The sequence below is a fragment of the Zalophus californianus genome, chromosome X (assembly GCF_009762305.2).
Source record: "Zalophus californianus isolate mZalCal1 chromosome X, mZalCal1.pri.v2, whole genome shotgun sequence".
In the NCBI taxonomy this organism is placed as follows: Eukaryota; Metazoa; Chordata; class Mammalia; order Carnivora; family Otariidae; genus Zalophus; species Zalophus californianus.
This window is the reverse complement of record NC_045612.1, coordinates 18551647-18579576: the sequence shown is the minus strand read 5'-3', so window position 1 is coordinate 18579576 and position 27930 is coordinate 18551647. Positions and strand designations below refer to the sequence as shown.

Sequence of the window (27930 nt, the reverse complement as noted above, 5' to 3'; positions counted from 1 at the left end):
ACAAACACCGAGGCTCAGTAGAAGGCAGTCCTCAGGGCTCGGGCTATGGCAACAACTTGCAGGTGAAATCGCCTAGTGACCTGATGTTTCTGGGATCCTGGTGATTCAATCCCCCTCACGCAGTCGAGCTGCTTCCATTGTGAGATGATGTCCCAGCAAGATGAAACACAGCTGTGGACAAGAGGCACGAGGACACGGTGAAGAGAATTTGCTTAGCACTCCAGAGGCCCAAGTTCTAGCCCCAGCCCTGCCAGGAACTAACTATATGACCTTCACCTCTCTGGACCTCCGCAGAAGCAGCAGACTGGATGAGGTCAATTTTCAAACTGTGCAGGAGCAAAAATCTGTGAATCATGATGAAATGAGATTACATGAACTGTATCTGTGAGCCCCACAGAGGAAGCAAAGAAACAATGTCTTTCCAATGGTGTAAACTTCCACTGTTTAGCAGAAACCATTATATCTCCTTCGTTTTCAGCTGCATTGTATTTAGTCATAGTTCACATTTAAAATAGGATGGGTCTTAGAAGGATGGTGTCCATTCTTTTAATCTTCCCGAAGTGCCGGTAATAAATTGATGCCAACTACAACTAATGGCATCTTAGCATCAAAGACTGATGATGTTTTGGAGATCCCCCAACCTTCATGTCCCTTCTCCAAATAGTTGGAATCCGGAGGTAATGTAGTTTGAAAACTACTGGAACAGAATGTTTCTAAGGGGCGCTGGAAATCTGACATGCTGGGGTTTGAATACCATACGTACCTATTAGAAATGGTGGCAAGGTCCAAGCATATCCAGCGAGTGGCCCTATTGGAAGAGGTTTCCTCTGTGCCTAAAAAGACCGGTTCTGAAGGCCATTCTCAAGAAGGGCGTTCCCAAAACCTTAAAGCCACCTTTACATAGTTGGAAATGCCAGGTCCTCCCAAGGTGACTTTTCTAAAAGCACACACCTCTTATTTGAGCCCTCATTGATGAAATGGAGCCACATGTCCCTGTAAGAGAGAATATTTCTTTCCGCATTAAGGTAGGAAAAGTTTTAGCAGAATCCTGGGCCTGCCTAGTCACAAGCAAATGGGGAAGGCCTTTACTATGTGCAAAGCTCTTTTACGCCTGTGACCTCCTCTGATGCCTCAACACAAGCCCAAGAAGTAGAGAAGGCAGCCACTGTCCCTTTCTCATCTTAGAGAGAAGCAAACTGAAGATCAAACAGGTGAACTAAATTGCCCAAAGCTGCCTTGCTAGCAAACGGCAGAGTTAGGATTAGAACCGCTTCATCAGGACTCAAAGTCCGCAACATTTGCTACTGTACCTGTCTGCTCACAGACCTTAACAGCATGGAGTCCCATAGCCACCCCAGCTCTGCCCGGGAGCAGGTTCACTTTAACAGAGGGGCTTCAGGTGGTAGTAATTTACATGCCACTCTCCCTTTGAAATCATCGGGAGCTCTGAAGATTGTGAAGGCGGTCCGTTCGGGAAGAGCCAGATGACAGATACATCAACAGCCCGGGCAACTCGACTCAGCCGAGGCACAATGGTGGCGCAGAGCCTGAGAGGCTAGGACACTTGGTGCTGAGAGCCAGTGATTTTTTTTAAAACAGGCCACAAACAGCCATGATCTTCCAGATAGGAGGCATTCCCCCCCGCCCCCACTCCCTGAAGAAAGCCTTCAGAAGTACAGCTCAGTTGAAGCCCATCTGCCGCCTCCTTGGAATCTGGTCAGGTAAGACATGGTCTCTCTCATTGGGTGGTCTTCAGTGAAGGAAGCCTCTTTGGCTGCCCTGTTGGCTCTGAAAAGAGCCTCCCCCCTCTTGCTGACAGCCAGCCAAACACTCACGCTAACTTTCATGGTCCCCCTTCTGGATGCACATGACAAGGTGCCTCAGAACAAACGACCTGCTCAAGGCAAGAAAGCGTTGCTAACTGGTCCTATCACACCTTCAGATTGACCCTAAGTCCACGCAGCTTCTTTATGCAGTCAGTCCTTAACTTTTATGCTGACAGAGGGGACCAATGTCAAGAACTGTCTAGAAAAGGATATAATGAAGGGATAATTCATACGGGATGGTGGACCATTTTGGGTGATGCTTTACAAAATTATCTTCCTAATTACGTCTTCTTTAAGGGATCGTGGAAATAACTTGCTTTTCCCTGCTTGGCAGTGGCAGGGAGTCCTCCAAATGTGCAGAACAGGGAGGGGATGCCTCTGGCCAATCCCCCAGAGTTCACAGCTAGCCGACTAGACCCCTGCGGGACCTAAGACAGCCGGTCACGATGTAAAGGCAGGCCAATCTCTTCACGCCAGTGGCTAGAATATTCACTCCACCCTCCAGACCTGACCACAGTTAACGTCATAATCGAGGAGAAAGGGACAAGATGTGGTTTCCCCATTTGCTACACTAGGGTCCTACAAACTCTCTATTCTAATGGTGTCAATTTCCATGATAAACTTTTTCACAGCGGGACTTCTAAGAACCGGGAGATCCCCAGCCTTGAGCTCTAAAAGCCTAAGCCACACCCTCTGAAGTTCTTCCTGAAATACAATCCAGGTTTCAGGTCAGTTATTTCTTAAGCCCTATAGGAGCTGAAAAACTCGAGAAAATGTGAAATGACTGAAAAGGGGGATTTTGTGAGGCTTCCCCCCTCCCACCATCCTCTCCCCAGCCCTCCCATAATGCACGGGAAGGTACAGTTTTTACAACTTTGATCTTCCATTAGCAAATTCCTTCAAGTCAAAGGCACTTCACTTCCCCCTCGCTCTTGAGTTTTCAACAGTCATTTGAAATCTAAGCAGAACCAGACATGGTCCCGGGTGGGCGTCATTGCCCCGCTGCCATCCCGGAGGCACTTCATGGGCAAATTTCTGTCCTCAGAAGCACTTCATCTCACTGAACAAAACAGAAGCTGCCCGAACACATTTGAAAACCTGATTGACCCTCTAAGATCTCCTTGGATTGATCTTCCCCGTACTTCACCCTAGAGAAAGCCAGCTGTGTGCATTAGTCAGCATACAGAAAACCCTGGAAAGAGGAACAAAGAACAACCCCTGCGATGAGATGCTCAATTAAAGGGGGGGAGAAAACAAGTTCTACCAAATGTCAACATGGCTCGGTGTTCTCCCCTGAATGCAGCCAAGCTCCAGAGGTGGGGGTGGGGGGTGGAGGGCATCTCTGGCTGAAGACCGGAAAGTGGCAAGGAGCTGAGAATTCCTGAGATAGATGCCTACCCCCACCCCTGCATTCATCCCCCCAAAACATTGGATGCCTTCCTCATCTCCCTTATCTCTCCACCTCAAGTCTGGCCATCCCCGATATAGTAGGTCTCAGCAAGCACAGGTGGGCTCCTTTGTTAAGGCAAAATCAAATGCCGAATCCTGGAAGTGTGACACTATGCGGTAGCCACAGCCACCCTAGGCGCTGTGACAGGACCAGATAAAGCCTACACCTGCCCCCCCACCCCCACAGGGAAGGCTTCAGTATCAGAAGGCTTACACGTCACTGAGAATGTGCACACACTAACCATCTACCAAACCCTGGCTGAAAGCAAGGCAAGAGAAATCGGAGAGAAAAAGGAAATTGCAGATAATCTTTTAGGTATGGGATTTGTAACAAATTGCTATCCAGGGTACAATAAAATCCTCAGTAATTCAAATGAAAAAAAAAAAAAAAAAAGAATGTGAGCAGGGGATTTTGGACTGACTGGGCCCAGAACAGCAAATATTTTGACTAGAAAACATTGAGGTGTCTCACTGCCAGAGATTCTGAAACAATGGATATCAAGTTATTGTGGTTTTACCATAAATGACGTGAAGAAGCTTATCTGACTGTCTGGTCCAAGAGGCAACCGTCTTAGCAGGTCGGGTGCCCTGACCAGCTAGTTAAGAGACTGGATGAACAGATGGACGGACGGATATGGATGGAGGGCTAAATGGATGGGTGGGTGGGTGGGTGGATGGGTGGATGGGTGGGTGGGTGGGTGGGTGGATGGGTGGGTGGGTGGGTGGGTGGGTGGGTGGATGGGTGGGTGGGTGGGTGGATGGGTGGGTGGGTGGGTGGATGGGTGGGTGGGTGGGTGGATGGGTGGGTGGGTGGGTGGATGGGTGGGTGGGTGGATGGGTGGGTGGGTGGGTGGATGGGTGGGTGGGTGGGTGGGTGGGTGGGTGGGTGGGTGGGTGGATGGGTGGGTGGGTGGGTGGATGGGTGGGTGGGTGGGTGGATGGGTGGGTGGGTGGGTGGATGGGTGGGTGGGTGGATGGATGGGTGGGTGGGTGGATGGGTGGGTGGGTGGGTGGGTGGGTGGATGTGTGGGTGGGTGGGTGGATGGGTGGGTGGGTGGATGGGCAGGTGGATGTGTGGATGGATGGATGGATGAGTGGATAGATAGATGGATGAATGGATGCAAGGAAAGAACAGCATCTGTAGGCAGCCCTGTCTGCATGAGTTGGCCCCTAAGACTGGTCCACCACCACTCTAAGCCCTTGGCTCCTCAAGCCTCACATTGTTTTGCCCCTGCCTCTCCTCCTACCTAATATAAAGACAAATCTAGCAACAGATGGGGTTGTTGCTTTATCCTACACAGAAGGCTGCAAGGATGAGCACCATCAGAAGTGTATTTGAGAACCATCATACTGGTTATGGTGTGTATAGAGAATGGAGTGGAGGTGACAGAACTGGGGAGACTAGATGAAAGCTATTGCCATAGTCCCCACAAAAAAATGAGGAAGGGTTCCGCTAAAGTGGTGGCAACAGGAATAGAGATGAATGGTCAGAGTTGGGACAGAAGGGGTAGGGTCAACAAGGCTTGATGATGGACTAAATTTTGGAGATGAGACAGAGACCAGGGTCTAAATCCTTGCTATACAGACCAATAGCATCAGTATCACCAGGGAGCTTGTTAAAAAGGCAGAATGATAGGCCCACCCCAAACCTACTGAATCAGAATATGCATTTTAACAAGATCCCTAAGTGATTCGTGCACAGTAAAGTTTGAGAATGCTTTAGAGAACATTCAGGTTCCTTGGGAAGCTGGCTACGGTACCACCCAGTTAAAGACAAAACCGCATTTAGCTTTTGGAAGATTGGAGTTAATGATGTTTGAAAGTTATTTTGCTTATTCAACAAACATGAACTGACTACTACGGACAACGGCTCTGCGGAGACAGACGTGAAAGACAGTTCCTGGCCTTAGAGAACTCACATCGGGTGAAACAAAATTTTTTTTTTTTAAAGATTTTATTTATTTATTTGAGAGAGAGAGAATGAGAGATAGAGAGCATGAAAGGGAAGAGGGTCAGAGGGAGAAGCAGACTCCCTGCCAAGCAGGGAGCCCGATGCGGGACTCGATCCCGGGACTCCAGGATCATGACCTGAGCCGAAGGCAGTCGCTTAACCAACTGAGCCACCCAGGCACCCGTGAAACAAAATTTTTAAAAAGGCAATTTTATTACAGCATGATGAGTACCATGTTTGAGGTATTCACAGGCTACAAGTTTGTTACACTATTCAAAGGACAGGTCCAGCTTCCTACATTCATCCTGGGCTCAAGAGCCAGCCAGGAGCCCACCCGGGTGGGCTCAGGTTGAAGGGGGAAGTTACTCAGCCAATGAGAAGCCCGCATCATCCTTCAGCCAGACATGTCAATTACATACGGCCCTAGGGCTTCTTTCCTTCAAATCATGTGCTTGGAGGTAGGAGGCAGGAGAACATTTTATGGAATGAATAATTTGGCTCAGATGCTGATGAGCAATCATTTCCATCGGCTGCCTTATAGGTCAAATCTCTGAAAAGAGTAAAGTCAGAAAGCTGTAGACTGAAGCAGCGCAGCATTCTAACAATTAAACACTCTCAGAAACGCACTAGGAGGATTTGGAGAGTATCACTTTGGCTCAGCTAAAAAGGCTTTTCTCCATTCACCGGTACTCACTAATGCTGGTTGCCTCCATTTATCACACCCCTCCAAATTCAATTCATTACCAACAAGTGAGAAAAGGCCACTCAAGCCACCGGGCCATGGACCTTATCTAAATCAGACCAGCATTTCAATGGCTCCCTTCGCTTGGCAGAGTAATACTTTCCTCTTCCCTTTAACATCATCTTTTCCATCTGTTTACTGATGTCAATAACCCCTGTTATTTGGTCTACATATTTTGCTCCCCCGGTGATTCATTTTTTGACAATATATTGATACTTAAAAAACCACAGGCTACTTTATTTGAGAACAAGGTATTTCTCAATAGAACTCAAAGTGGTTTTAAGGCATGACCTAATTAGCAGTCCTGCATCTCTTTTTTTTTTAAGATTTTATTTTTCAGTAACACGCGGTGTGGAGCTCGAACTCACAACCCCGAAATTAAGAGTTGCATGCCCTACTGACTGAGCCAGCCATGTGCCCCCAATCCTGCATCTTCATGAGTTCAGTGACAGTGTTATTTTCCACTTCGCCATTAAGGAGACTGAAGCAGAGAACACTTTAGGGGCTTTGTCCAGAGTCAGTGTGCTGAGCTGGGAATGGAACCTGGGAACCTTTACTCCAAGGGATACTGCCATCCACCGCAGGCCCTCCCACTATGTAACAGCATTCATAAATAGATTACTCAGATGTGCAATAAGAAAACAAATCTCCAGGCATCAGGAAACGTCTGTAGAGCTCCATAAAACTTTTGCAGTGGCTGGATTTCCGCAAAAAATGTAATTTTCCCCTCCAGCATCCAATACTAGTTTAATACTTTGCAAAGATGACGAGACTTCTTATGAGATAACTATTCCCCAGTTAAAATTCATCATCACTGGGTAAAGCCTTGTTCTTCAGATGTCCCACATCACCAGAGGCAAGCTAAAATACCTAAAATCCTTCAGACATGGCACATTAGCTGATCTTCATCTCTTCCCCATATATCCAACTCAAGTTGGAAACCAAGAATATTTATGGGACACAACGAAAGCCCTAATAATTGCAAGCTTTGACTAATATACGCAAAATTCAAATAATACCAATGTTTGGGGATCATTAAAGCATTTCAAGCTAAAGCAAAGAACAACAATAGCTACAAAATCATACAAGTTGATGCATTTTTAGGTTTTACATAAGCATGTTTGAAACAGTGGATGACTCATCAAGAGATACCTTCAAATGTGTTCTTATAAGATTGGGGGGAAGTCTGGGCAGAATCAATCCTTGGTTAGCCTGAGATTCAGAACATAGACATATGGACACCAATAACTTAATGATATTCTTTGTTATTAGGGGAAAATGAGTTAAAAGAGTTACTTTTAAGTGAAGCAACTCATTCTGATATTAACAACACTCTCTCACTCCCCAGGATCCACACATTTCAGCCACACATTCTTGCTATTCTTCCTCCCAGATACTTCCTGAAACCATGCACCCTTCCATGTGCCCCTAGCGCAGCCACCACCCCATCTGCCCTAGACTTCCACAGCCTTCTAACTGGGTTCCCTGCCGTGTTCTCAGCCCTCTCCTGTCCCCTCTCCACACAGCCACGGAGGAGAGGGGTTAAAACACAAATCGGATCATGTTACTCCTCTGCTTGACTCCCCATGCCCTCTGACAGTGCTCAGGATAAAGTCCCAAATATGTTCCATGCCCCACAAGGCTCCATGTGCCCTGGCTTCTAGTTCCGAGGTCACGGATCTCATCCCAGCCCCTAGGTACAAGCCCTACACACTGTTGCAGCTATGCGTTTACTTGTGCTGAGTCCTCAGGTTTTCCCCTGAGCCTTGGGGACTTAGTCCGGGTGTCACCTCCCACAGCAGAGCCCTTGAGGGACCCTCCTCTCCATCCTCACGGCAACGTGTGCTCAGCTTTATGACAGTGCCGATCACCTATTTGCTTCCTGGCCGCCCCTCACTAGTCTGAGAACGCTCCAAAGTCAGTGTCTCTGGCCCGGCAAGCTCTGTCATCCTAACACCCGACCCAGAGCCTGGCTCACAGGAGGCATTCGGTACCTACGAGAAAGAGTCCAACCTAGTCAAAGTAGGTCGTGTTACCGGTCCTACATCTTAGCGTGAGACAGACAGTTTTTTGTTTCTGTTCATGCTGAGCTTGTGGCAGCAGACAGAAATGTCTAGCTCCCACATCATCCCAACTCTCCAAAACCAAATGCCTCCACAGGGAAAGGAAAAGGAGAGATGGATGCAACCAAAATAAGAAAAGGTGGGGGCATATTTAATTAAAAAGATTTGGACTTCAAGAGTCTGATCCCTGGAAATGAAGAAAACAGAGCCACTACAATGCTCGATGTACAGAGAAGTTGACTTAGTAACATGGGATTACTGTGCTAAAATCAGGAAAGTGCAACACATAGCCGCGATGCCTTAAACAGCCAATCCAGATCATCCGAGCAAACAGAAACAGGTGAACTATATGTACTTCCAGTTCTGGACAGGGTAGAGTATACACATTTCTCTCTATTCCTCCAAGTAATTACAGATATGTATGGATACATTAAATAAGCATTAGAATGCACTGAGGGGTAGAAAGAAAGATATATCATGCACTCGTGCACACATCAGTCAGAAGAAAGCATAAGTGGCTATATTCATGTTAGATAAAATAGACCTTGGAACAAAGAAAATGACCAAAACCAAAGGGAGGATATTACATAATGATAAAAGAGTCAGTTGACCCAGAACACATAGCAATCCCAAATCTGTCTGTAACAAACAACAGAGCTGCAAAATATATAAAGCCAAAACTGATGGAACGGAAAGGAGAAACAGACAAATCCACAACTATGGTTGGGGACTCTAACACCTCTCTCTCAACAACTGAGAGAAACACTAGACAGAAAATCAACAAGGATATTACAAAATCTCCACAATACCTTCAACCAACAAGACTTAATCAACATTGACCCAAGGGCAGGATCTAATGAACTCCACCCAACAACAGAATTCTTCTCAAGTGCACTTCTAAATAACTGATGTTTAGGGACAATAATGTACTGCTGGCTTTGTAAAATATAGATGTAAATTTCATAATAATAACAGCACAAAAAGGGAGATGAAGGAATAGATTAAGGGAAACATTTCTAGAAACTTGCCTAACTATAATGTATTATAAATATGAAGTCGATTCTGAAAAGTTACAACGTATAGCTTAAAAATACATGAAGTAAAAACAGAATTAGAAAGAGAAATAGAAAATTCAATAATAATAGCTGGAGACTTCAATGCCCCAATTTCAATAATGGCTAGAACAAGTAGAAAAACAGCAACAAGGACACAGAAGTCTTGAGCAGTACAATAAACCAAGACTTAGCAGTCATCTATAGAACACTCCATCACCAACAGAACATAGTCTTCTCAAATGCACACAGAGCAATCTCTAGTACAGACCATATGGTAGTCCATAAAACACTTCTCGATCTATTTTAAAAGACTGATTCACATAGCGTATGTTCTCTGACCACAGTAGAATGAAATTATAAATCATTTAAAGAGGATATTTGGGAAATTCATAAATATGTGGGACTCAAACAATGCACTCTTAAATAAACAATGGTCCAAAGAAGAAAGCAAAGGGAAATTAGGAAATCGTTGAGATAAATTAAAATAAGACAAAACATATCAAAACTTACAGGATGCAACCAAAGCAGCTCTTAGAGAATATTTTATAGCTGTGAATGTTAAAAAAAAAAAAAAAAAAGAGAGAAAGATCTCAATCAATAACTTAATTTTCACCACAAGACACTGGAAAAGAAAAAGCACACTAAACCCAAAGCAAGCAAAAGAAAAGAAATATTATAGATTGCAGGGGGAATTGAGAGTTGGAAAGGATGGAGAAAATCAATGAAGCCAAAAGTTGGTTCTTTGAAAAGATCAACAAAATTGACAAATCATAACCTAGACTGACCAAGAAAATAAAAGACTCAATTGCTAAAATCAAGAATGAAAGAGGGGACATTAGAACCATCCTTTAAAACTACAATGAGGGGTGTCTGGCTGGCTCAGTTGGTGGAGTGTGCAACTCTTGATCTCGGGGTTGTAAAGTTCGAGCCCCACGCTGGGTATAGAGACTACTTAAAAATAAATTTTTTTAAAGATTTTATCCATTTATTTGACAGAGAGAGACACAGCAAGAGAAGGAACACAAGCAGGGGGAGTGGGAGAGGGAGAAGCAGGCTTCCCGTGGAGCAGGGAGCCCGATGCGGGGCTCGATCCCAGGACCCTGGGATCATGACCTGAGCTGAAGGCAGACGCTTAACGACTGAGCCACCCAGGTGCCCCAAAAATAAAATATCTTTTTAAATGACTATATAGATGGATAGAATACAATTAAGAATCCAAAAATAAATCCACACATTGATGGTCAGTTGATTTTCAACAAAAGTACCACAGCAATTCATAAAGAAAAATGTCTTTTCAACGAATGATGCTGGGAGAACTGATATCCACGTGGAGAAGAATAAGTTGGGCCCCCTTCTTACAATAGGCACAAAAAATAACTCAAAATAGCTCATGGACCTTACTTTAAGAGATAAAACTTAAAACTCTTAGAAGAAAATATTGGGGTAAATCTTTGAGGTCTCAGGTCAGGCAAAGCCTTTGTAAGAGACAAAACAAAAAACAGTTAAATTGGATTTCATGAAAATTTAAAACTTTTGTGCTTCAGTGAACATGATGAAGAGATGACTCACTGAGTGAGATGAAAATACTTGCAATACATAAATCTGATAGGAGACTTGAATCTAGACTCTATAAAGAACACCTAACTCAATACTACAGAGGAAAAAAAAAACAAAATTAATAATGGCAAAGGATCTGAATAGACATTTCTCCAAAAAAGACATTCAAATGGGCAATACACATATGAAAAGACGCTGGACATCATAACCCTTGAGGAAAATGCAAATCAAAACCACAATAAGGTGCCATTTCACACCCACAAGATGGCTGGGGGAGGGAAGAGTGGTCAGTGAGTGGAATTTGCCAGCGGCAATGATCTCATAACTTTCTGAATATATTAAAAGCCACTGGACTGTGTGCTTTAAAAAGGGTGAATATTATGATGCACGAACTGTATCTAAATAAGGAAATAATTTTAAAATGTACCATAGACTTAAAAGTAAAAATTAAAACTACAAAATCTTTACAAAAAAACACAGGACAAAATCTTCAAGATCTAGGGCTAAGCAAAGAATTCTCAAACTTGACACCAAATCGTGATCTATAAAAGGAAAAACTGATAGACTAGACCGCATCAAAATCAGAAATTTCGCTGTGCCTGGGCTCCTGGGTGGCTCAATCGGTTACTCCGCCGACTCTTGATTTCGGTTCAGGTCATGATCTCAGGGTCATGAGATCAAGCCCCCTCCCCCATCGGGGTCCACACTGGGTGTGGAGCCTGCTTAAGATTCTCTCTCTCCCTCTGTCCCTCCCCTCCTCACTCACATGTGCACTCTCTGTCTCTCAAAATAAAAAGGAAATTTTGCTCTGTCAAATGCCACATGAAGAAGATGAAAGGCAGGCAATGGACATAGAGAAAATATTTGCAAACAATGCATCTGACCAAAGACTAATATACAGAATATATAAATAATACCCAAAACTCAACAGTTAAAGAAAAAAGAATCCCGGGGCGCCTGGGTGGCTCAGTTGGTTAAGCGACTGCCTTCGGCTCAGGTCATGATCCTGGAGTCCCGGGATCGAGTCCCACATCGGGCTCCCTGCTCAGCAGGGAGTCTGCTTCTCCCTCTGACCCTCTTCCCTCTTGTGCTCTCTGTCTCTCATTCTCTCCCTCTCAAATAAATAAATAAAATCTTTAAAAAAAAAAAAAGAAAGAGAAAAGAAAAAAGAATCCCATCAGAAAACGGGCAAATAGCATCAACAGGCATTCCACCAAAGAGGACGCACAGACGGCTGGTCAGCATGTGAAATGATGCTGAATATCATCAGCCATCAGAGAAAGGTAAATTAAAACCACAATGAGATATTACTACACACCTATCAGAATGGCTAAAATACAAAATAGTGACAACACCAAATGCTGGCAAAGATAGGGAGAAATTAGATCACCCATGCATGGCTGCTGGGAATGTGAAACAATATATAGTCCTTCTGTAAAAACAGTTTGGCAGTTTCTCATAAAACTAAGCACATAATTACAAAGGACCCAGCAATTGCATTCTTGAGCATTATCCTAGAGAAATGAACACAGATCATTCCACAAAAGCCTATACATGAATGTTCATAGCAGCTTTATTCGTGATAGCTAAAAACTAGAATCAGCCCAGATGTCCTTCAACGGGTGAGTGGTTAAACAAAACTGGGGTTCATACTTACCATGGAAGATTCTTCAGCAATAAAAAAGGAACGAACTGTTGACACAAGCAACAGCTTGGATGAATCTTGAGTGAATTATGCTGAATCATCAGAGGCACCCCAAACCAGCTCTCACCCCTAATCCAGCAGAACCATGGTGTCCCAGAATTCCAAGTTGACAGCCACCAGTGGCCCTGAGACCTACGTGATTACTATTACAGCTGGCAATTTTCATGGCGCCACTGCCTCCCTCTAGGGCCCTGAAGCCTAATTGAGCAACTAATTGTCCCCAAAGCTATACCTGGGAGGGGGAGGTCTAAATCATTAAGAGGCAACCTGCCATTTAATTATGACAATAATTTATCTTTTTTCCCCCCAATGGTATGTCTCTTCCTCAGACCCAACTTGAGCTTCTGACGTTTCAGCTGGAACTCCTACTACCATTTTGTGAATATTTCTACCTGCATGAAATTGTGGGAGAACATTCGTCTTCTTCCTTCTAGGTTTCTTGTGCTAAGCCAAATTCAGAGACCAAGAGCCAAATAATAGAGCTGTGCATACCTTAGGCTTTGTGGCACTCAGATCTCTCCATCTTAGCAAGCTTGCTACATACAAGAGCTCCTCTCCGTTAACCAGACAGAGCTGCATCCCAGAGTCAGACCCCAGCAAACCAGAAGAGCTGGATTTCGTGGTCCCTGGCCTGTCCGCGGTCATCATGGAAACCTGACCTCTGCGACATTGTCTAGAGAAGATATTCCCAGCCAAAGGTCACAACCTGAGCCCCCACATCCTGTCCCTAGACACTAGAACCTATAAACTGCCTACAATGAATAGTGGTTACGTCACCATGCTTGAAAAGCAACACAAAAAATGACATTCAATGGGGAGCACCGCACTCGTGCTCATTCCAATCCAACTATATTTTTTAAAAGGGGAGAGACTGTCAATGTAGCTGCTCACTTCCATGCACGCAAATCCCATATGCAGCCTTTCACTCAGCATTCAGCTGAACTCCAGAAAATCATGAACCACTTTCCTACAACAGGGGTAGATGAGGTGCCTGCCACACAGGACTCCTTCCTTGAGATGAGCTGAGCTCATCTGGCTTCACTGAACAGTCTAGCTAAGCCACATACATAACTTTAGCGCCCATGTCAAAAGTATACCCCCCTCATACAGGAGAAACTGCTGCAAACCCAAGTGTGATTTCCATCTCATCATAATGGATCCTGTGACATCCAGGTCTCTAAGGCCCTCGGTAATAATTTTTCAAGGCCATCTGGAATAAATAGAAGTCTCGCTCAAAGCTGCATGTATGCAAATTTCTGCACTTTAAATGGATTCTGTCCTTAAGTGCATAAACCAAAAAGCATGGAAGCAATTGGATTAGAAAAGCAAGGGTTTTTTTTTAACCACCCTCTAATTGGCATTAAGTCACCAAACATTGTCAAACACATATCACTTGCTTAATTACTTTGTGTGCACATGTGTATATCTTTATAACTTCATAAACATATAAATGAGAGGGAGATATGCAGATTTAATGTACACCCATATGGTGATAAATACAAAAGCTGCCAGAAGATTGTAAAATGCTATACTAACACTAAAATGGTATCTTTTTTATCTTTTGCTTTGCTTCCAAGTCACAAAGAACAAACTAAGAGTGGTAGATGCTAAGCATGGATCCTTACCTTAAAGGAGAAATATGCACAGGCCATTTTGTTCAATAACGCAAAATATTTTTAAAAAAGACCTTGCTTCAGGTCCAGTCACATCTTAGCGTAATTGTCTTTTATTAATCTTATGGTGTGTTTATGTGTAAAATCGTTTCTACATGTCCATTAAAGTTTGTATTGAAGTGACTTTTCATAAACAGCCTACTATGCATCATTCACCCCAGTATGCTTCATTTCAACAGTGCTTTTATGAGTTGGAGTTGACCTATTACGCTCCTAGAACATACTGTACCACCCTCAGCAAAACCAATCACAAAAATAATAAGTAGTTTTGCCTCTAGTGTATCTAGTAAATAGGCTCCATTTTCCAACCTTCGGGATGTCATGCCAGTTAATTTTCTACTTAGCAAAGCCTCAGCAGTGAGGTATCTGCCAAGATGGCCACCATTCCAAGGTCACACTGGCCTCTGGTTATCGTGGGCGTCTTTTTCCCATGCTTCCAATGCCGTCAACCTAATTTCTTGGCCACCCACATTAATGTCTGCCAGGCTGGTAGGCCCATGCTAATTTACATATTCTCTTTTCCAAAGCCACCTCTTCCAAAAGAGAGAGAAGTGTGACTCCTCTCTTCGTGATGAGCCCCCGGGGATGAGAGCAGGCTTCAGGATACATCACTTGGTTTTGGAGAAAGTGTCCTTATTTGACAGGCTCCTTGTGTTTTGGGGCTATATGAACTGATCTGGCCAAACTCATTCACACTACCCTCCAAAGGCTGTGTCTACACAGACCAAATGCAGCAAAAAAAGCAATGGTCATTTATAGAAACAGGCTGCAGTCAAGAGCAGTGCAACTGACATTGCTAATGAACCAACTGCCAACATTCCAGAAGGACTAAGATGCTTTGGCCTCTTACAAATCTTATCAAGTGTGTGCACCATATTTTAAGTCCACATGGGGCATAAATTAAAATACAGTTAAGGTCCTCATTTTCCTTATCTGAAAAAAAAAATCTTTCCTCTAACGTAACTCCTTTCTTTTTTTATTTCCCCTTAAACAGCATTCTTCTGTGTACATCAGTGTCGAAAGCATTTGCAGTATCTTGGATATCTACTTATTTTTTTTATTGTTGGATATCTAAATCTTTATTTAAGAAGGGGCAAAAAGAGCTGCAGAATTCACCCTTGAAGAGTAATTTTTACTGACCTTTCTAAAAGATGCTTTGAAAAAAAAAAATCAGTTAACAGGTCTCCATTTTACTTAGCTTGTATAGTAGACACGGCCAAAAAACGGGTAGAGGCTTTTGGAGATTTGTCTGCAAACTTAGCAGACGTTAAAACATATCAGACAGGCCATGCAGCCCAGCTGATTTTAATTGCCAGCTCTAATATTGGCTGGCTGCGTAGATTTGGGCCCAATTCTCTGGTTTTGTTTGTTTGTTTGTTTCTTAACTTTCAATGGGTTTTTAAAACATCTACTTTACAGGGCTGTTTTGAGGATTAAATGAGAAAAATACATGATCTGCCCTTGGCATAGGCCCTGGCTTAATAAGTACCCCAAAACCTTAATAGGTCTTCAGGGAAAGTCAGGCCAAGCTACCTGGGTCAAACCATCATTTTCCAGGACTTCTCTTTGCCAAAGTCTTGGAGTTCTACACTCTTGCATATGAATTAGGAAGCCTGATGTAGTCGGTGAAGGATTGGCGATACTTCCAAACATATCAGACTACTGATGTTCCTTCTCATGCACTCAGATAGAGCCTGATCCCTTGTTCCTGCCTGACTGGTTTACAGCATCTAGTGACTAAGCACTGCATGGGCAGATCGTATGGTCTGTAAGATATTTACTCACTGAAGTTTTTCCAGACTAACTTTACAGCTTAGTATATGGTCTATTTTTACAAGCGTTCCATATGTGCTTGAGAAGAATGTGCGTTCTTCTAATTGGGTGCAGGTCCACTGCACTGAGCTTGTTAACCAAATCTTCTGTATCCTTACCCATTTTTGCGTTTTTTTCATCTGTCAATTTCTGAAAGTGGTTAGCAGATTTTACAATGTCTCCTTATAGCTCTGTCAATTTTTGCTTTATATATTTTAAAATGGTATTGTGTACGAGTTTAAACTGCTATCTGAAAAGTGGAACTTTTTGCCATTATTCAGTGATCCTGTTGATCCCCAATAAAGGTTCTGCTTCAGTCTATTTGTCTGATATCAGTTTAACTACTTCAGCTTCCTTCTGGTTAGTATTTGCATAGTATATCCTTTCCAATCCTACCTATATCCTTATGTATTAGCTTTGTCTCTTATACACAGCACGTAGCTGGATTTTCTATTCTCCTCCAGTGTGATAATCTGTGTCTTTCAACCAGGGTTTAGTCAATTTCTATTTATTATAACAACTGAGAAGCTGGCTGCCAAGATCAAAAGACCTTTTTAAAGTATCTCTGAGTTTCCTGGCTGTAACCTGGTTACCCTGGTCAATTTCTAAATACTCTGCTTGCAGTCATTCTCCTGTGGGAAGTTAGCAAAGTCCAGTGATCTCCATCAGTGAATTGGAGCTGGTACTATACTGAAGACTTGTCTTTATTAGTACAGTTATGGGAGAAAGTCAATTAACGCAAGGAATGGTGCACAAAGACCTAATCCATTTGATGTAAATCAATGCATTACACATTTCAATTGCTCTGTATTCCTTCAGAAAAGTGCATGGAAGTGATTCATTAGAACTAAACTCTTCACAAGAAACAGAGCAATTCTCTTAGGCTCACTAGGGCATCTCTGCTAGTAAAATTTTAAAAAGCAATCAAACTGAATAAGAAGTCCTTTTTGCAGACATTTACATCGGGGAAGAACATGATTCTTGACATTTCAGAGTAAATGAAGTGCAAATTATTCTCTTATAATATATCCCAGAATTCAAGCTTAAATTGTGACTAAAAAAGAATCCATAGTTTAATCAGAAAAATATATTTATTGGAAATTCCCATGAGCTCCTATTTGATACATTTATATCAGGATAACAAGTTCATAACTATTGCTAAGTTATAAATATGAAATTTATGCAGAATTTGCATGTATTGAATTTTATTTTGAATTTGCAAGTGTGCCTATATTTGAATATTTATAATATTCCAGAAAAAGCACAGTGGAATGTGCAAGACAGATTTATTTAGTGTAATGCTCTGAAATGTGTCAAAGTCTTCAACACTGTTCTTAGAGGCAAAATGGCAGAAATAACAAATGGGATGCAATAAGACCAACAGAATAATCTGTGAAGTCCAATACCCAGTAAAACTAGAAAAGCTCTTTTGCCAATAAATATTTTACTGAAGTTAGACAAATATTTCTGGAAGCTTACAATGGCATTGTATTAGAAGATATAGACCATTAGTTGGATTGTTCATTATGCTTTAAGGGAAAGGAGAACATTCCCACCCATATTTTTCCCCCTAAACTCAGTGACTAGATATTTTATTTGTCATGGAATGTCGATATTAGCTTTTCCACTGTGAAGCACATTCTTTACACTGTCAAAATAACCAGTACCTAGAACGGAGTTTTAGCGGAGTTTCAACAGCCGGATTATGCACCTCAGTGTACCTAGTAGCCCCTCAGATATCCAGAGCAGTTGAGGAATGAAGTGTTCTAAGCAACTTAATGCATAATTTATAAATTTAATTCATAAGCATATTCATTAATTTAAAAGCATAATTTAATTTATAGATAACCAGCGGAAATGCTCTTATGAAGGAAAACTGCTCTGGGAGGAGGCTGCCCCAGCAAAGTGGACTCCCTTTCCTTCCAGAATGAGGGCAACTCAAGCACCAACTGACCTAAGCTCTCAGTGGTGGCTGTTTAGAAAGAGCCCCAAGACTTGACTCTTATAGCCAGACCATTAGCTCTGGTAACTGCTCACTTGGAAAGAGGCTCATGAAGATTCAAAGTCCAGGCTGCCTTGGGTGGCTCTGGCCAAGCCGAGCAAGTCTTATTATTTCCAACTGCGTGCCATTATTAATTTCCTGTCCCATTTAATTTTTAAACAGAGAAGAAACAATAGCCATATACTCAAATATCTCTATGATGTACTGGTGTAAGCGTTCCATGGTTTCTTTGGCATATGATAACAGCCACTCATCAAAAAAATCAACAGCCGATTCCTGACTTATCACCTCCGCCTTTCAGTCTGAAAGTTTATTTAGCTGAGACTGCTCTCCTCATTAAGAACTCCCCCAGATACTGGGGCGCCTGGGTGGCTCTGTCAGTTATGCGTCTGACTTCGGCTCAGGTCATGATCTCTGCTCAGGGTCCTGGGATCGAGCCCCGCCCCATCTCCACTCCGCAGGGAGCCTGCTTGTCCCTGCCCCTCCCTCTCTTCCACTCCCCCTCCCCCTCTCCCTCTCCCCCTGCTCTCTCTCTCTCTCTCTCTCTCTCTCTCAAATAAATAAATAAAATTTAAAAAAAAAAGAACTCCCTGGATATCAAGAAGCTAATGAAATAGCCAGCCATGGTCTTCAGGAACCAAAACGTTGACCTGAGTATAATTTATCACAGCCATGATAAAACATCATTTTAAAAACTGTTAATGTTTACTTTTATTATAAAAGTAGTGCATACTCATAAAGGAAATGCAAAACCCCCAGAGAAGCAGAATAAGAATAAACCGGGGCGCCTGGGTGGCTCAGTGGGTTAAATGTCTCCCTTGGGCTAGGTCATGATCCTGCCCAGTGGGGAGCCTGCTTCTCCCTCTGCCACTCCCCCTGCTTGTGCATGCGCTCGCTCTCTCTCTGTCAAATAAATGAAAAATCGTTAAAAAAAAAAAAGAATAAGAATAAATCACAAATTGATTTACTAATATCCTGGTATTTTTCTTTCATTCTTTGTCTTTTACGCTTAGATTGGGGGGAATGGGAAGATGTGTGTGTGTGTGTGTGTGTGTGTGTGTGTGTGTGTGTGTGTCTCCATCTCTCCCTCTCCCCACTCCCTCTCTCTAACATAGCTGTCCTTATACTGGGTCCATAATTGTCTATCTCTTTTTCCCTTAGCTTTAAATCACCAGCAATTTTCCATACTCTCTGGAAAGACATTTAAATGATTTTCTAATAATCCTTCAAGTGGATGTACTGAGATTCCTTGAACCATTCTCCTCTATGTGGATGTCCAGATTTTTCCAATTTGTTGCATTTATAAAGAACTCCAGCTAGCCTCCCAGTGTACCATTATATCATCCTATACCTCCCCCTCCCATGGCATTTCTCACAATTTTAAGCCATTAATTGTTGGTTTCATGTCTATCTTTCCCATTCCATGAAGGTAGGAACCACAACAGGGCCCCCAGCACATAGCCCAGTGATAGGGGACACAAAGTAATTATCTGTTGATTAAAAAGTGAAGAAAGAAATGAGTGAGTGAATGAAAAACACATATAGGATTATGGTTTTCAGTAAAATCCTGGAAAAGAAATTATGGGTCAAAGAAAATATTTTTAATATTCTTCATTTATGTTATCTAATTTATTTCCAAAAGAATCGTTCAAACATATATGACCACTAACGATGTATGAGAATTATGAGACTGATGGTGGTGGTGATGTATGTCGAGGTTTTTTATTTTTTGTGTTTTTTTTTTTTTTAAATCAGGGCTAATAAAGAGGCAAAAGGTGTTCCTACACTTAATGACTTAAAGTTGCATACCTTTACTCCCAGTGGGACTGAACGATTTTTCCACATCTGTAAACTAGCTGTGCGTCCCCTGTCGTAACTTGTCGGTCCGTATCCTTTGTTTTTCTAATCAATTTGTAGGAGTCCCTTATACAGAAAAGATGTCATCTTTTTCTCTGTTTTATTTGTTGTGTCTATTGTCATCAGTTTGACAATATGCCATTTCATTTTGGCTACTTTTTGACAGATGAACAGTTCTTGTTTTTATGCAATCTAACGGTCTATCTTTTCCTCCCTTCAAACATCCTTTGCCTTGGCTAAGAGTTCCACGTGTGAATTGCAGCTATCATTTAAATAATAATGCCAATTGTGAAAGCAGATTAACTGGGTTCATAGACTCCCGCATACACAACTAAGCCCTCATCTGCCCCAGAGTGGTTTTCCCTTCCCTACGAGCCCTGGCCACAACACATCCAGGCAACATAGACTGGCCACAACTCTGTAGTATGTAGAGTGCCCACCCCGCCCACACTAGATCCCCTTCTCGACCTCTCTGATTTGATCACTGGTACCACCTCCACTCCAAACTAGAAATCAGGGAGGGGCATTCAACTGGACTCCAGCCTTCGTTTCCTTTTGTATTTCTTAGATGCCTTCCATCCAAGGGCTTCTCCTACTCACTGGGGTTCAACTTCCTCATTGCCATCCCAGGACCTCAACCATGAGGCCTCACCCCACCTCCCTCCTTCACCCTGTCCCAACCATGACCTTCTCAGTTCTGGCCAGCCCTGGCTAGGTGAGGCTGCTGAACCGCACGATGCCAGGAGGATGCCATGCCCACCCACAATGTCTCTTTTCTTCTAAATACAGCCCACATATTCCCAGACGTGTTCCTGAATACATCTCGCCTTTTTCTGGCCTGTTCCTCATTGTTTAGAAGGAATGGGCCTGAGAAAGTATCTTGGTTAAATCTCCCATTCTACAGAGGAGGATGGACCTGCCCCAAATCACAAGCCCCCCCGCCACCTCTACCCCCACTCTGACCCACAGTTCTGCACTTGGGCCTCTAATCTTTATGGACTTGAGGCTGAAGACGGTGACCTTGGCTCTTCTGGCTTTCTCTAGGCTCTAATCGCCCCCAACTTCTAGCATTGTGCAGAGGTCACAATTCTTCAGAGTTTCCTGATTAGACATCAACTTCCCCATAAACAGATGGACTTTTCTCTATGTTTCACTATATTCCTGTAAAGGTGTGACATTTTAAAGACATGCTTGATATTCAAATCATTTCCAAACAAAATTCATCTCCTTTATTAAATGTCTAAAATACCAAATTATTTTGTTCTGCCGTAAACTCTGCGAGAGCAAGGATGACATGCCTTCCCTGGAAGATAATGGGCAGTTTCACAAAATTTTGCTTAATGAATAACGATGGAAAAGATGACTAATCTTTAATGTCACTTCATACTACTGAAGTTGACAACAGACATCTATAAAAGACAAGCTCTGACATTCTTCTTGCTGCATAACACCACTTCTCTAAAATTACTATTAAGAAATGCTAAGTCTGAAGAGCCTTTTATACTACCCCGAGAACTGAGAGGTTTTTAAATTTTGTTTTATTTATTTATTTGAGAGAGAGAGTTCGCGCGGTGGTGGGTGGGGGTTGGGAGGGGCAGAGGGAGAAGGGTGGGGCTCGATCCCAGGACCCTGAGATCACAACCTGAGCAAAAGGCAGACACTTAACCCACTGAGCCACCCAGGCAGCCACCCGAGAACTGAGAGTTTTGTCAGGACTCCAACAACACGTCTGCCATCCATGTGGCCATGCTAACAAATCCTGCTCAGGTTCGACAGATATGACAGCGAGTTTCTCCCCTTCTCCTGCGAAATAGGTGGGAGAGTATAGCAGCTCCCCTCAAAGGCAGCTGAAGAAATGCACGCTGGACAATGAAGCTGCCCCCCCCCCCCCCGTGAGATCCTGGTGGGCCACAGCCCGAAGGGCCACAGGGGGGCATCGCTGCAAGCCGGGCCTATTAGCCCCCCTCACTACCAAATCCCAAACGGGAAGGAGTGTGAGCGTGGGCACGGGAGGTGTGATGGGCACAGGCACCATGGGGTTCCTGCGAAGATGGAGCTCATTCAAAATAGAGACACCTTTTCAGAAGAAAGGGAAAGAAAAAGAGAGCTTTTCTCCCTATAAAATGCCTTTTAGTCCTTTCCCGTCAGGGATAGCCTACTGGATTTTAGATGACAATTAATTACTCTTCCATATGGCTGCTGGAAAATTCAGAGACACTAAAAGTCTAGGATGCAACAGGAATATCATGCTCAGAGCCTTTGACCTGTAGAGCCACAGACCCTGGCCCATGCCCCCTGTGTGTGCCAGCCAGCACAGTACCTGGCAGAGAAAAATGAGGCCAGCGCACGTTCTCTGTGCCCAATTCAGAATTTCTCCCACAGACAGAGTGGTGCTCTGGAGTTGGCTACAAACAGAGGGAATTTGGCCTGAGAAAAGCCTGCAGAATTTGGGAGTTTTAACAGCTGGTAAGCAAGAATGTTTTGATACATTTTCAAAAAATGGTCTTAGAAATTCTAGAATGAGCAGGACCCTTCTCTGACCCCAAACAACATATTGGCAGACAGATGCATGAAATGCAATTTCTAGTTTCTGTCTTCTTTTTTTTTTTAAGAAATATTATTCTCAAAAATAAACAACTTGAACCTTTTGCCAGCCCAGCATTCTCTGTCTTTGTCCTCACCAGGCAACGTGCTCACAGTCATTTCTATTCAGCAGTTATATATCACCCGAGCCCGCTGCCATCCCCGGAGGCAGGGAAGCATGGCCAAAGTAGCACTGGGAGCAGGATTCAGGGTCTTGGCTCGCAGCCACGATGGCCTCTCACACCCCCTGTCATGTGGATAGATGGCTGCGAGTCAGAAGGTGGCCCTTGTTGCTGCTGGTGCTTATCCACCAGGCCCCCAAGCGGGCTCCCATCCTGCACAGCTTTGTGGTGATTTCCAACATGGCAGCCACCCAGCCACGAGACCCCACTCACCCACCCACCCCCAGGGAGCAGAGAGCCTCAGGGAGCTAGAACTCTCTTCTCCTCCCCAGGGGTGTGGCAACCCCGGTCCGATCCTGCGTCCAAACTCACATGGGTAGCGCATCCTGAAACCAGGGACGATGTGGGTGGTACCACTATCAGTTCTCGTTTATCCAGGACTCCCTCTGTGAGCATCACTGCCACAAAATGCCTCACTGGGCTTGGGCCAGGACCCCGTTCATCAAGGCGCACTCAAGGGAGCAGACAGAACTGAAGCAAGATTCCTGCTGGGCCACCCCAGAGCTCGACAACCTTGAGAAAGTCCGGCAGCCCCTTTGGCCTACACTCTCATCTGATAAATGGGGATGCTTTTGCCCACACCACCCTCTCCCCAAAGATACTGCAAGTTTATGGCGAAATACCAGAGATAAGTGGATGTGAAAGCTCAGCAGACACTGGGACGCACACTCCATACATACAAGGCCTGGACAGGCCCCAGTCCAAGGTCACACAGCTGGTTCATGGCTAGCCTGGAGCGAAGGCCCAGGTGTCAGGACTCCCAGGCCAAACAGGCGCGCCCCACTGTTCCCCTCGGTTCAGCGGAGCACAGAGACCACCAGCTGGCCCAGAAGGCCACTCCGAGCGGGAACTCTGCTCGGCTGACTCTCATCCCCCGAGGCGGGCTCCTCACCCCCACATGGCACTGCTGCCCCCGTGTCTTGATTTTCACCACACACACACTCACACACACACACTTCACACATACCTTCGCTCCTCTAGATTATCAGCACTCACTGAACTGGTCCTGAAGGCGGGGATGTATCAACACCCTGGGAAATTCTGGAACCCTCAAGCTACCGCTATTCTTCAAGATGAAGATTTCTGGAGGTGGGTGGAAATTAATGAAATAAAAAGATGCCTTTGGGGTGGCAATGTGTTTCTCTGGCAAATTTTATTTCATTTGTGCAAATGGTGTAAGATCCGGTAACTCTGACTCTTTAAAAAGTGGTTCTTCGATTAGACTAGATGGCACTGTGGTATCGCCCTTTTACGACCAAGTAAAATCTCATTTCATGTCAGATAATGTCGCTTCTATTTGGGACCATCCAAAAGGGACCTCCCCTTGAGGGTACTGGTTACCTAATGGAAAATTTCTGAGGGAATGTGCCAGAGGATAGTGGCCACCAAATACATAATCGGGATCACATTTGTAAGGTTTGTTTAGGGACCGCGTCACACCCCGATCTACATGTCCAGGAGGATTTTCAAAGGCACATGTGTCCTGTGGAGCTCTACACCTACAAGCTCCATCAGCAAGTGAGATTATTTTCAATATTCCCAAATTGTTTGGAATCTTCTTAAATAAACCCCAGTATCTTAAGGTGACAATGACTTACACAATTCTTACAATGGACTGAGGCGACAAACCTTCCTGGAGCCAAGGTTCTCTTAGGATGAAAAAAAGAAAATCTATTAGGGCTGTAAAGGCACTGAACATTCAACAGATTCTGCCAGAATCCCAGCATTCAAGAAAGGCCGCCGTAAAGTGAGGGAAAGGAGCGTGAGCAGGGGTGAGCAGAAAGTCAGAGGGCTCCATTTGCCTGCGTCTGGAAAGAAGAAACTACACTAGCTTTTGCATTCCAGGAGCCCTCTGCAAGGCATCTCCTTGTCCAAGGCACAGAGTACCCCGCGGCGCCGGGGGGGGGGGGGGGGGTGGTGGCGTGGAGCGGTTGAGGCAGCAGAGGTAGGAGTTAGGAGCGGATCCAGGTAGGCAGCTGCTGAAAACAGGGCCCCTGGGGTCGCCTGATGGAGAGGCAGAGAGCACAGCCCACAGCCGTGTCCTTGCCTGCTCAAAGACCCTTCCAGAGGCCCCCTGGCAATTAGACGCATCCAGTGCATTCCCTGGACTCCTCGGCCAGGCCCTGATGTGTTTTAGGGACAGTGGCATAATCCGGAGCCCTAGCTGGAGCAACTCCAGCCCAACACGCCCTTCTCCCCCTCCCCCTTTTATGGCACTCCATGACCTCCAGCAACCAGGCATTGCGGCTCCATGAAGGAAAATGCCCTAGCTTCAAAAGCAACTGGCTACAGGCTCTTCATAAATCACCATTTTCCGCATCGGCCCTGGGGTTCCCAGCGCGTGGGCTGCCGGCCCCCCACGCTGGGGCTCAGGATTTGTACATGTACATCTGGAGAGGTTTCTCAAGAGCGACCCCCCACACGGGGTCAGGGCAGCGTCCCAGCTCGTCCTTCGGCACGCAGGGTGCCCCCTCGCACTCGCAAAGCGCTGCGGATGACCCGAGGGCAGCCAGGGGCGGGGGACGTAAGCTGGGTCCCACCAGCTCTCTCCGGGTGTCCCCAAACAGCGGCAGAGGGATACCCACTTGCCCAGGGAGAGCAGAACCAGAGGACAGAAAGGAGAGTGGCAAAAGTCAAAGAAAAAGAGAAAAATCAGAATGGGTAAAAGAGAAAGAACGAGAAGCAAAGTGAGAAGAGAGGGAGAAGGCAAGAGCGAGCGGCCAGGGACCCACAAGTACGGGAGCAAGAGAAAGAGAGAAAGGCAGATAGAGGAAGTGAGAAAAGGAGGTGAGGGGAGAATGAGGGAGCGGGAAGAGGAAGAGTGGGCAGAAAGGAGGCTTCGGAACCAGGGTGCAGAGAGAGACAAGAGGGACTCAGGGACCTCACACACCGAGACCGGTTCTTGCCGGCGCTCCAGCCCGGAGTCCGCGTGCGGTACCCTGTCCCGGCGGCGGCCGGGGGGGGGCGCTCGTTCGGGGCCTCCCGGACGCCCCCCCTCCCGCCCCCCGCACGCACTCCCAGCCACCAAGCAGGCCAACCCGCCGACAGACAGACGAGCCGTCCCGGGCCGCAGCGGACAGGCTTCCTGCGGCCGCCACCGCGCCATGAGCGTGCGCGCCAGGGAGTCTGGCGCCCGCCCAGTCCGGGCGCACCCGCCGGGCCCAGAGGTGCGCCCTGGGGCGCCGGCCGCGGCCAGCCGCGCCTCCCCGCCCTCCGCCCGCCCAGGCCCAGGTCCGCTCCCGCGCTCCAGGGTCCGGCTCCCCCGCGGGCGCGGCGCACTCACCTGGACGGTCTCAGTCTGGCGTCGCGCTTGCCGTCCACCACGGCGGGCACGCAGCTGGTGAGCTCGGTCCAGTCGGCGTGCAGCCCGCAGCTCCAGCCCGTGGAGAACCTGGAGAAGAGCCAGGTCTCCCGCTTACCCGGCCGGTGGCAAGTGCATTTCTTCTGACCCACGCGGCACTCGCACGGCTGCTCCAGCTGGATGTTGCGCACCAGGTGGCGGCCGAAAGTGGTGCCTCCGGTCTTCTGAATGTGCAGGAACACGATCAGGTCATCGCCCTTGATGTCGAAGTCTACCTTGCGCAGGAGGTCGCCGCGGCTGAAATTGTAACGGGGCACGAACCTGGCGGAGCTCTCATCCTCCGAGCGGTACGGGTCCGGCATCGGGGAGCTGAATGCCTGCAGGCGGAGGAGCTGACATTCTGTGCCGGGGCACACGTACTGGAGGACGATCACGGCAAATAGGAAGAGCATCACCAAAGCCAGCAGCAGCTTGTTGGATTTCTCATCCATGTTCCCGACGCTGGGGGAAACCCAAGCTCGTTACGTCAATCCCGCAGTTCAGCCCGCGCTCGCCTTGCGCCCGCACCGCCCCCTCCCCCCGGCGCCGCCGTTGCGCCCCCTTTCCCCTCCCCTCCACACCGAGTACTCCACGGCGGCGGCGGCGGCGGCGCCCTTCCCCGCTTCCTTCCTTCCCGGCAGGCTCAGCGCTGTGGCTCCTGCCGCACACCCCCCCTCCCCCCGACTCCTTCCCGCTGGCCGCCTGCCCTCTCCCCCCGCCCCCCCTCCGCCGGAGCTCTCCAGAGCCGCGTCGCGGGCTCTCGTCCCCACGGGACGCCGCCTGGCCCGGTCGCCTCCACTCCCCAACTCACACCCTGCCCCCCGGTTCGAGCCCCCGCGCGTCCCGCTCCACTCTCGGCGGCTCCCATCCCCGTCCCGCTTCGCCCACCGGACTCTCCCCGGCGCCTGGGCACCCAGTCCCCTGGGCGCGCACGCCGCCGCCTCCCCGCCCGCTCGACTCGCGGGCTCCCTCCCCGTGCGCCCCGAAGCCCTGCCTTTGCCCGCGCCCGGCTGCCCACCTTGGAGGCCGCCTCGAGTGAGCTCCGAGCCGGGCGTTCGGAGTTTCCCCGGGGGGACGAGTCCGCCGGCAGCCCGACTAGCGAGCGGAGACGCTGCGCTGCCGGTGCCCGCGGAACGGCGGGGAGGGAGCCGCAGCGTGGCCAAAGGCGCGCCGCGCCCCACCGGAGCCCCCGAGCCCGGCCGCCACCGGCCAGCTGGAACTTTGCGCCCTTTCCTTCCCCTCACGGTTGCCTTCCCTCCCCGCACGGCTCCTGCGCTCCCCGGCTCGGGAGCGCGAGTCCCGCTTTCGCCTAAAACGTACCTGGCTAGGGGTCCGAAAATCTTGGAGAAGATCGCACCGAGCACGTGCTTCAGCGAGTGGCCCAGGGCGGCCAGGCCCCGAGTGAGCAGGGCCCGGCAGAGGGAGCCCAGGTCCCAGCGTCTCCTGAGGTCGTGCATCCGCCTGCGGCGGCCTCGGGGCAGCAGCGCGAAGAGAGGGGTGCGCGCGGCTCCCGCCACGGAGGAAGACGCCTTTAGGGGATCGTCCAGGAGCGGCTGGGAGTTGAAGCCGCGAGACACACCCCTAGGAGGGCCCGCGCGGACTGAGGCGGCGACTGCTCCGGGCCGGCTCGCTGCCAATTCGGCCTCTACTCTGGAATGCCGGCGGGGACAGGTGGTGCGGGCGGGCGCTCCTCGCTCCGGTTGCAGCGGCGGCCCGAGCGCCCGGGCTGCACACGCAGGCAGTGCCATTCCCCCCTTCAGGCAACTCAGGGTACTAAGGATCGGCAGCGAGCTTGAATTTATGTAATAACGCCTCGCGCCTAAGAGCTCGAGCTACTTCACAAGCAGAGGACCTGGGTTTCCGCCTGTCTTGGGGAACGGAGGTCACTCCAGTGAGCGCATCACTCCACTTTGGCTGGCAATTTCAACCTCCCCTAAAATAGCAAAGGCGCAAATTGGACCTTTTCCCTCTCTCTTTGCCAATTTCTATTCTCCAGCGGAAGCGGGGGCATTTTCTGAAAAGGTAAGTCAGCATGAGGGAAAAGCATGAGCAGAAAAAAACAAAAACGTTGCAGAATGGGAATCTGAGCTTTTTCAGAGCAGAGACTCACCCTTACTCCTCTCTTCTTGCTGA

General features: G+C 46.8%; 1 protein-coding gene across 2 annotated transcripts in view; it reads right to left on the bottom strand.

Moving 5' to 3' along the window:
- Positions 1-27676, bottom strand: part of HS6ST2 (heparan sulfate 6-O-sulfotransferase 2) — a 283775-nt gene extending 256099 nt beyond the window's left edge. The window contains exons 1-2 of one of the 2 annotated variants that reach the window (XM_027609504.2): positions 27118-27676; positions 25741-26259 (exon numbers count right to left, since the gene is read on the bottom strand). In XM_027609504.2, the coding sequence (XP_027465305.1) occupies positions 25741-26259; positions 27118-27545 (947 nt within the window). In that variant the 5' untranslated portion in view covers positions 27546-27676. The remainder of the gene's footprint in view (positions 1-25740; positions 26260-27117) is intronic. The other variant, XM_027609505.2, reaches the window with a different exon arrangement.
- Positions 27677-27930: the final 254 nt, after the last annotated feature.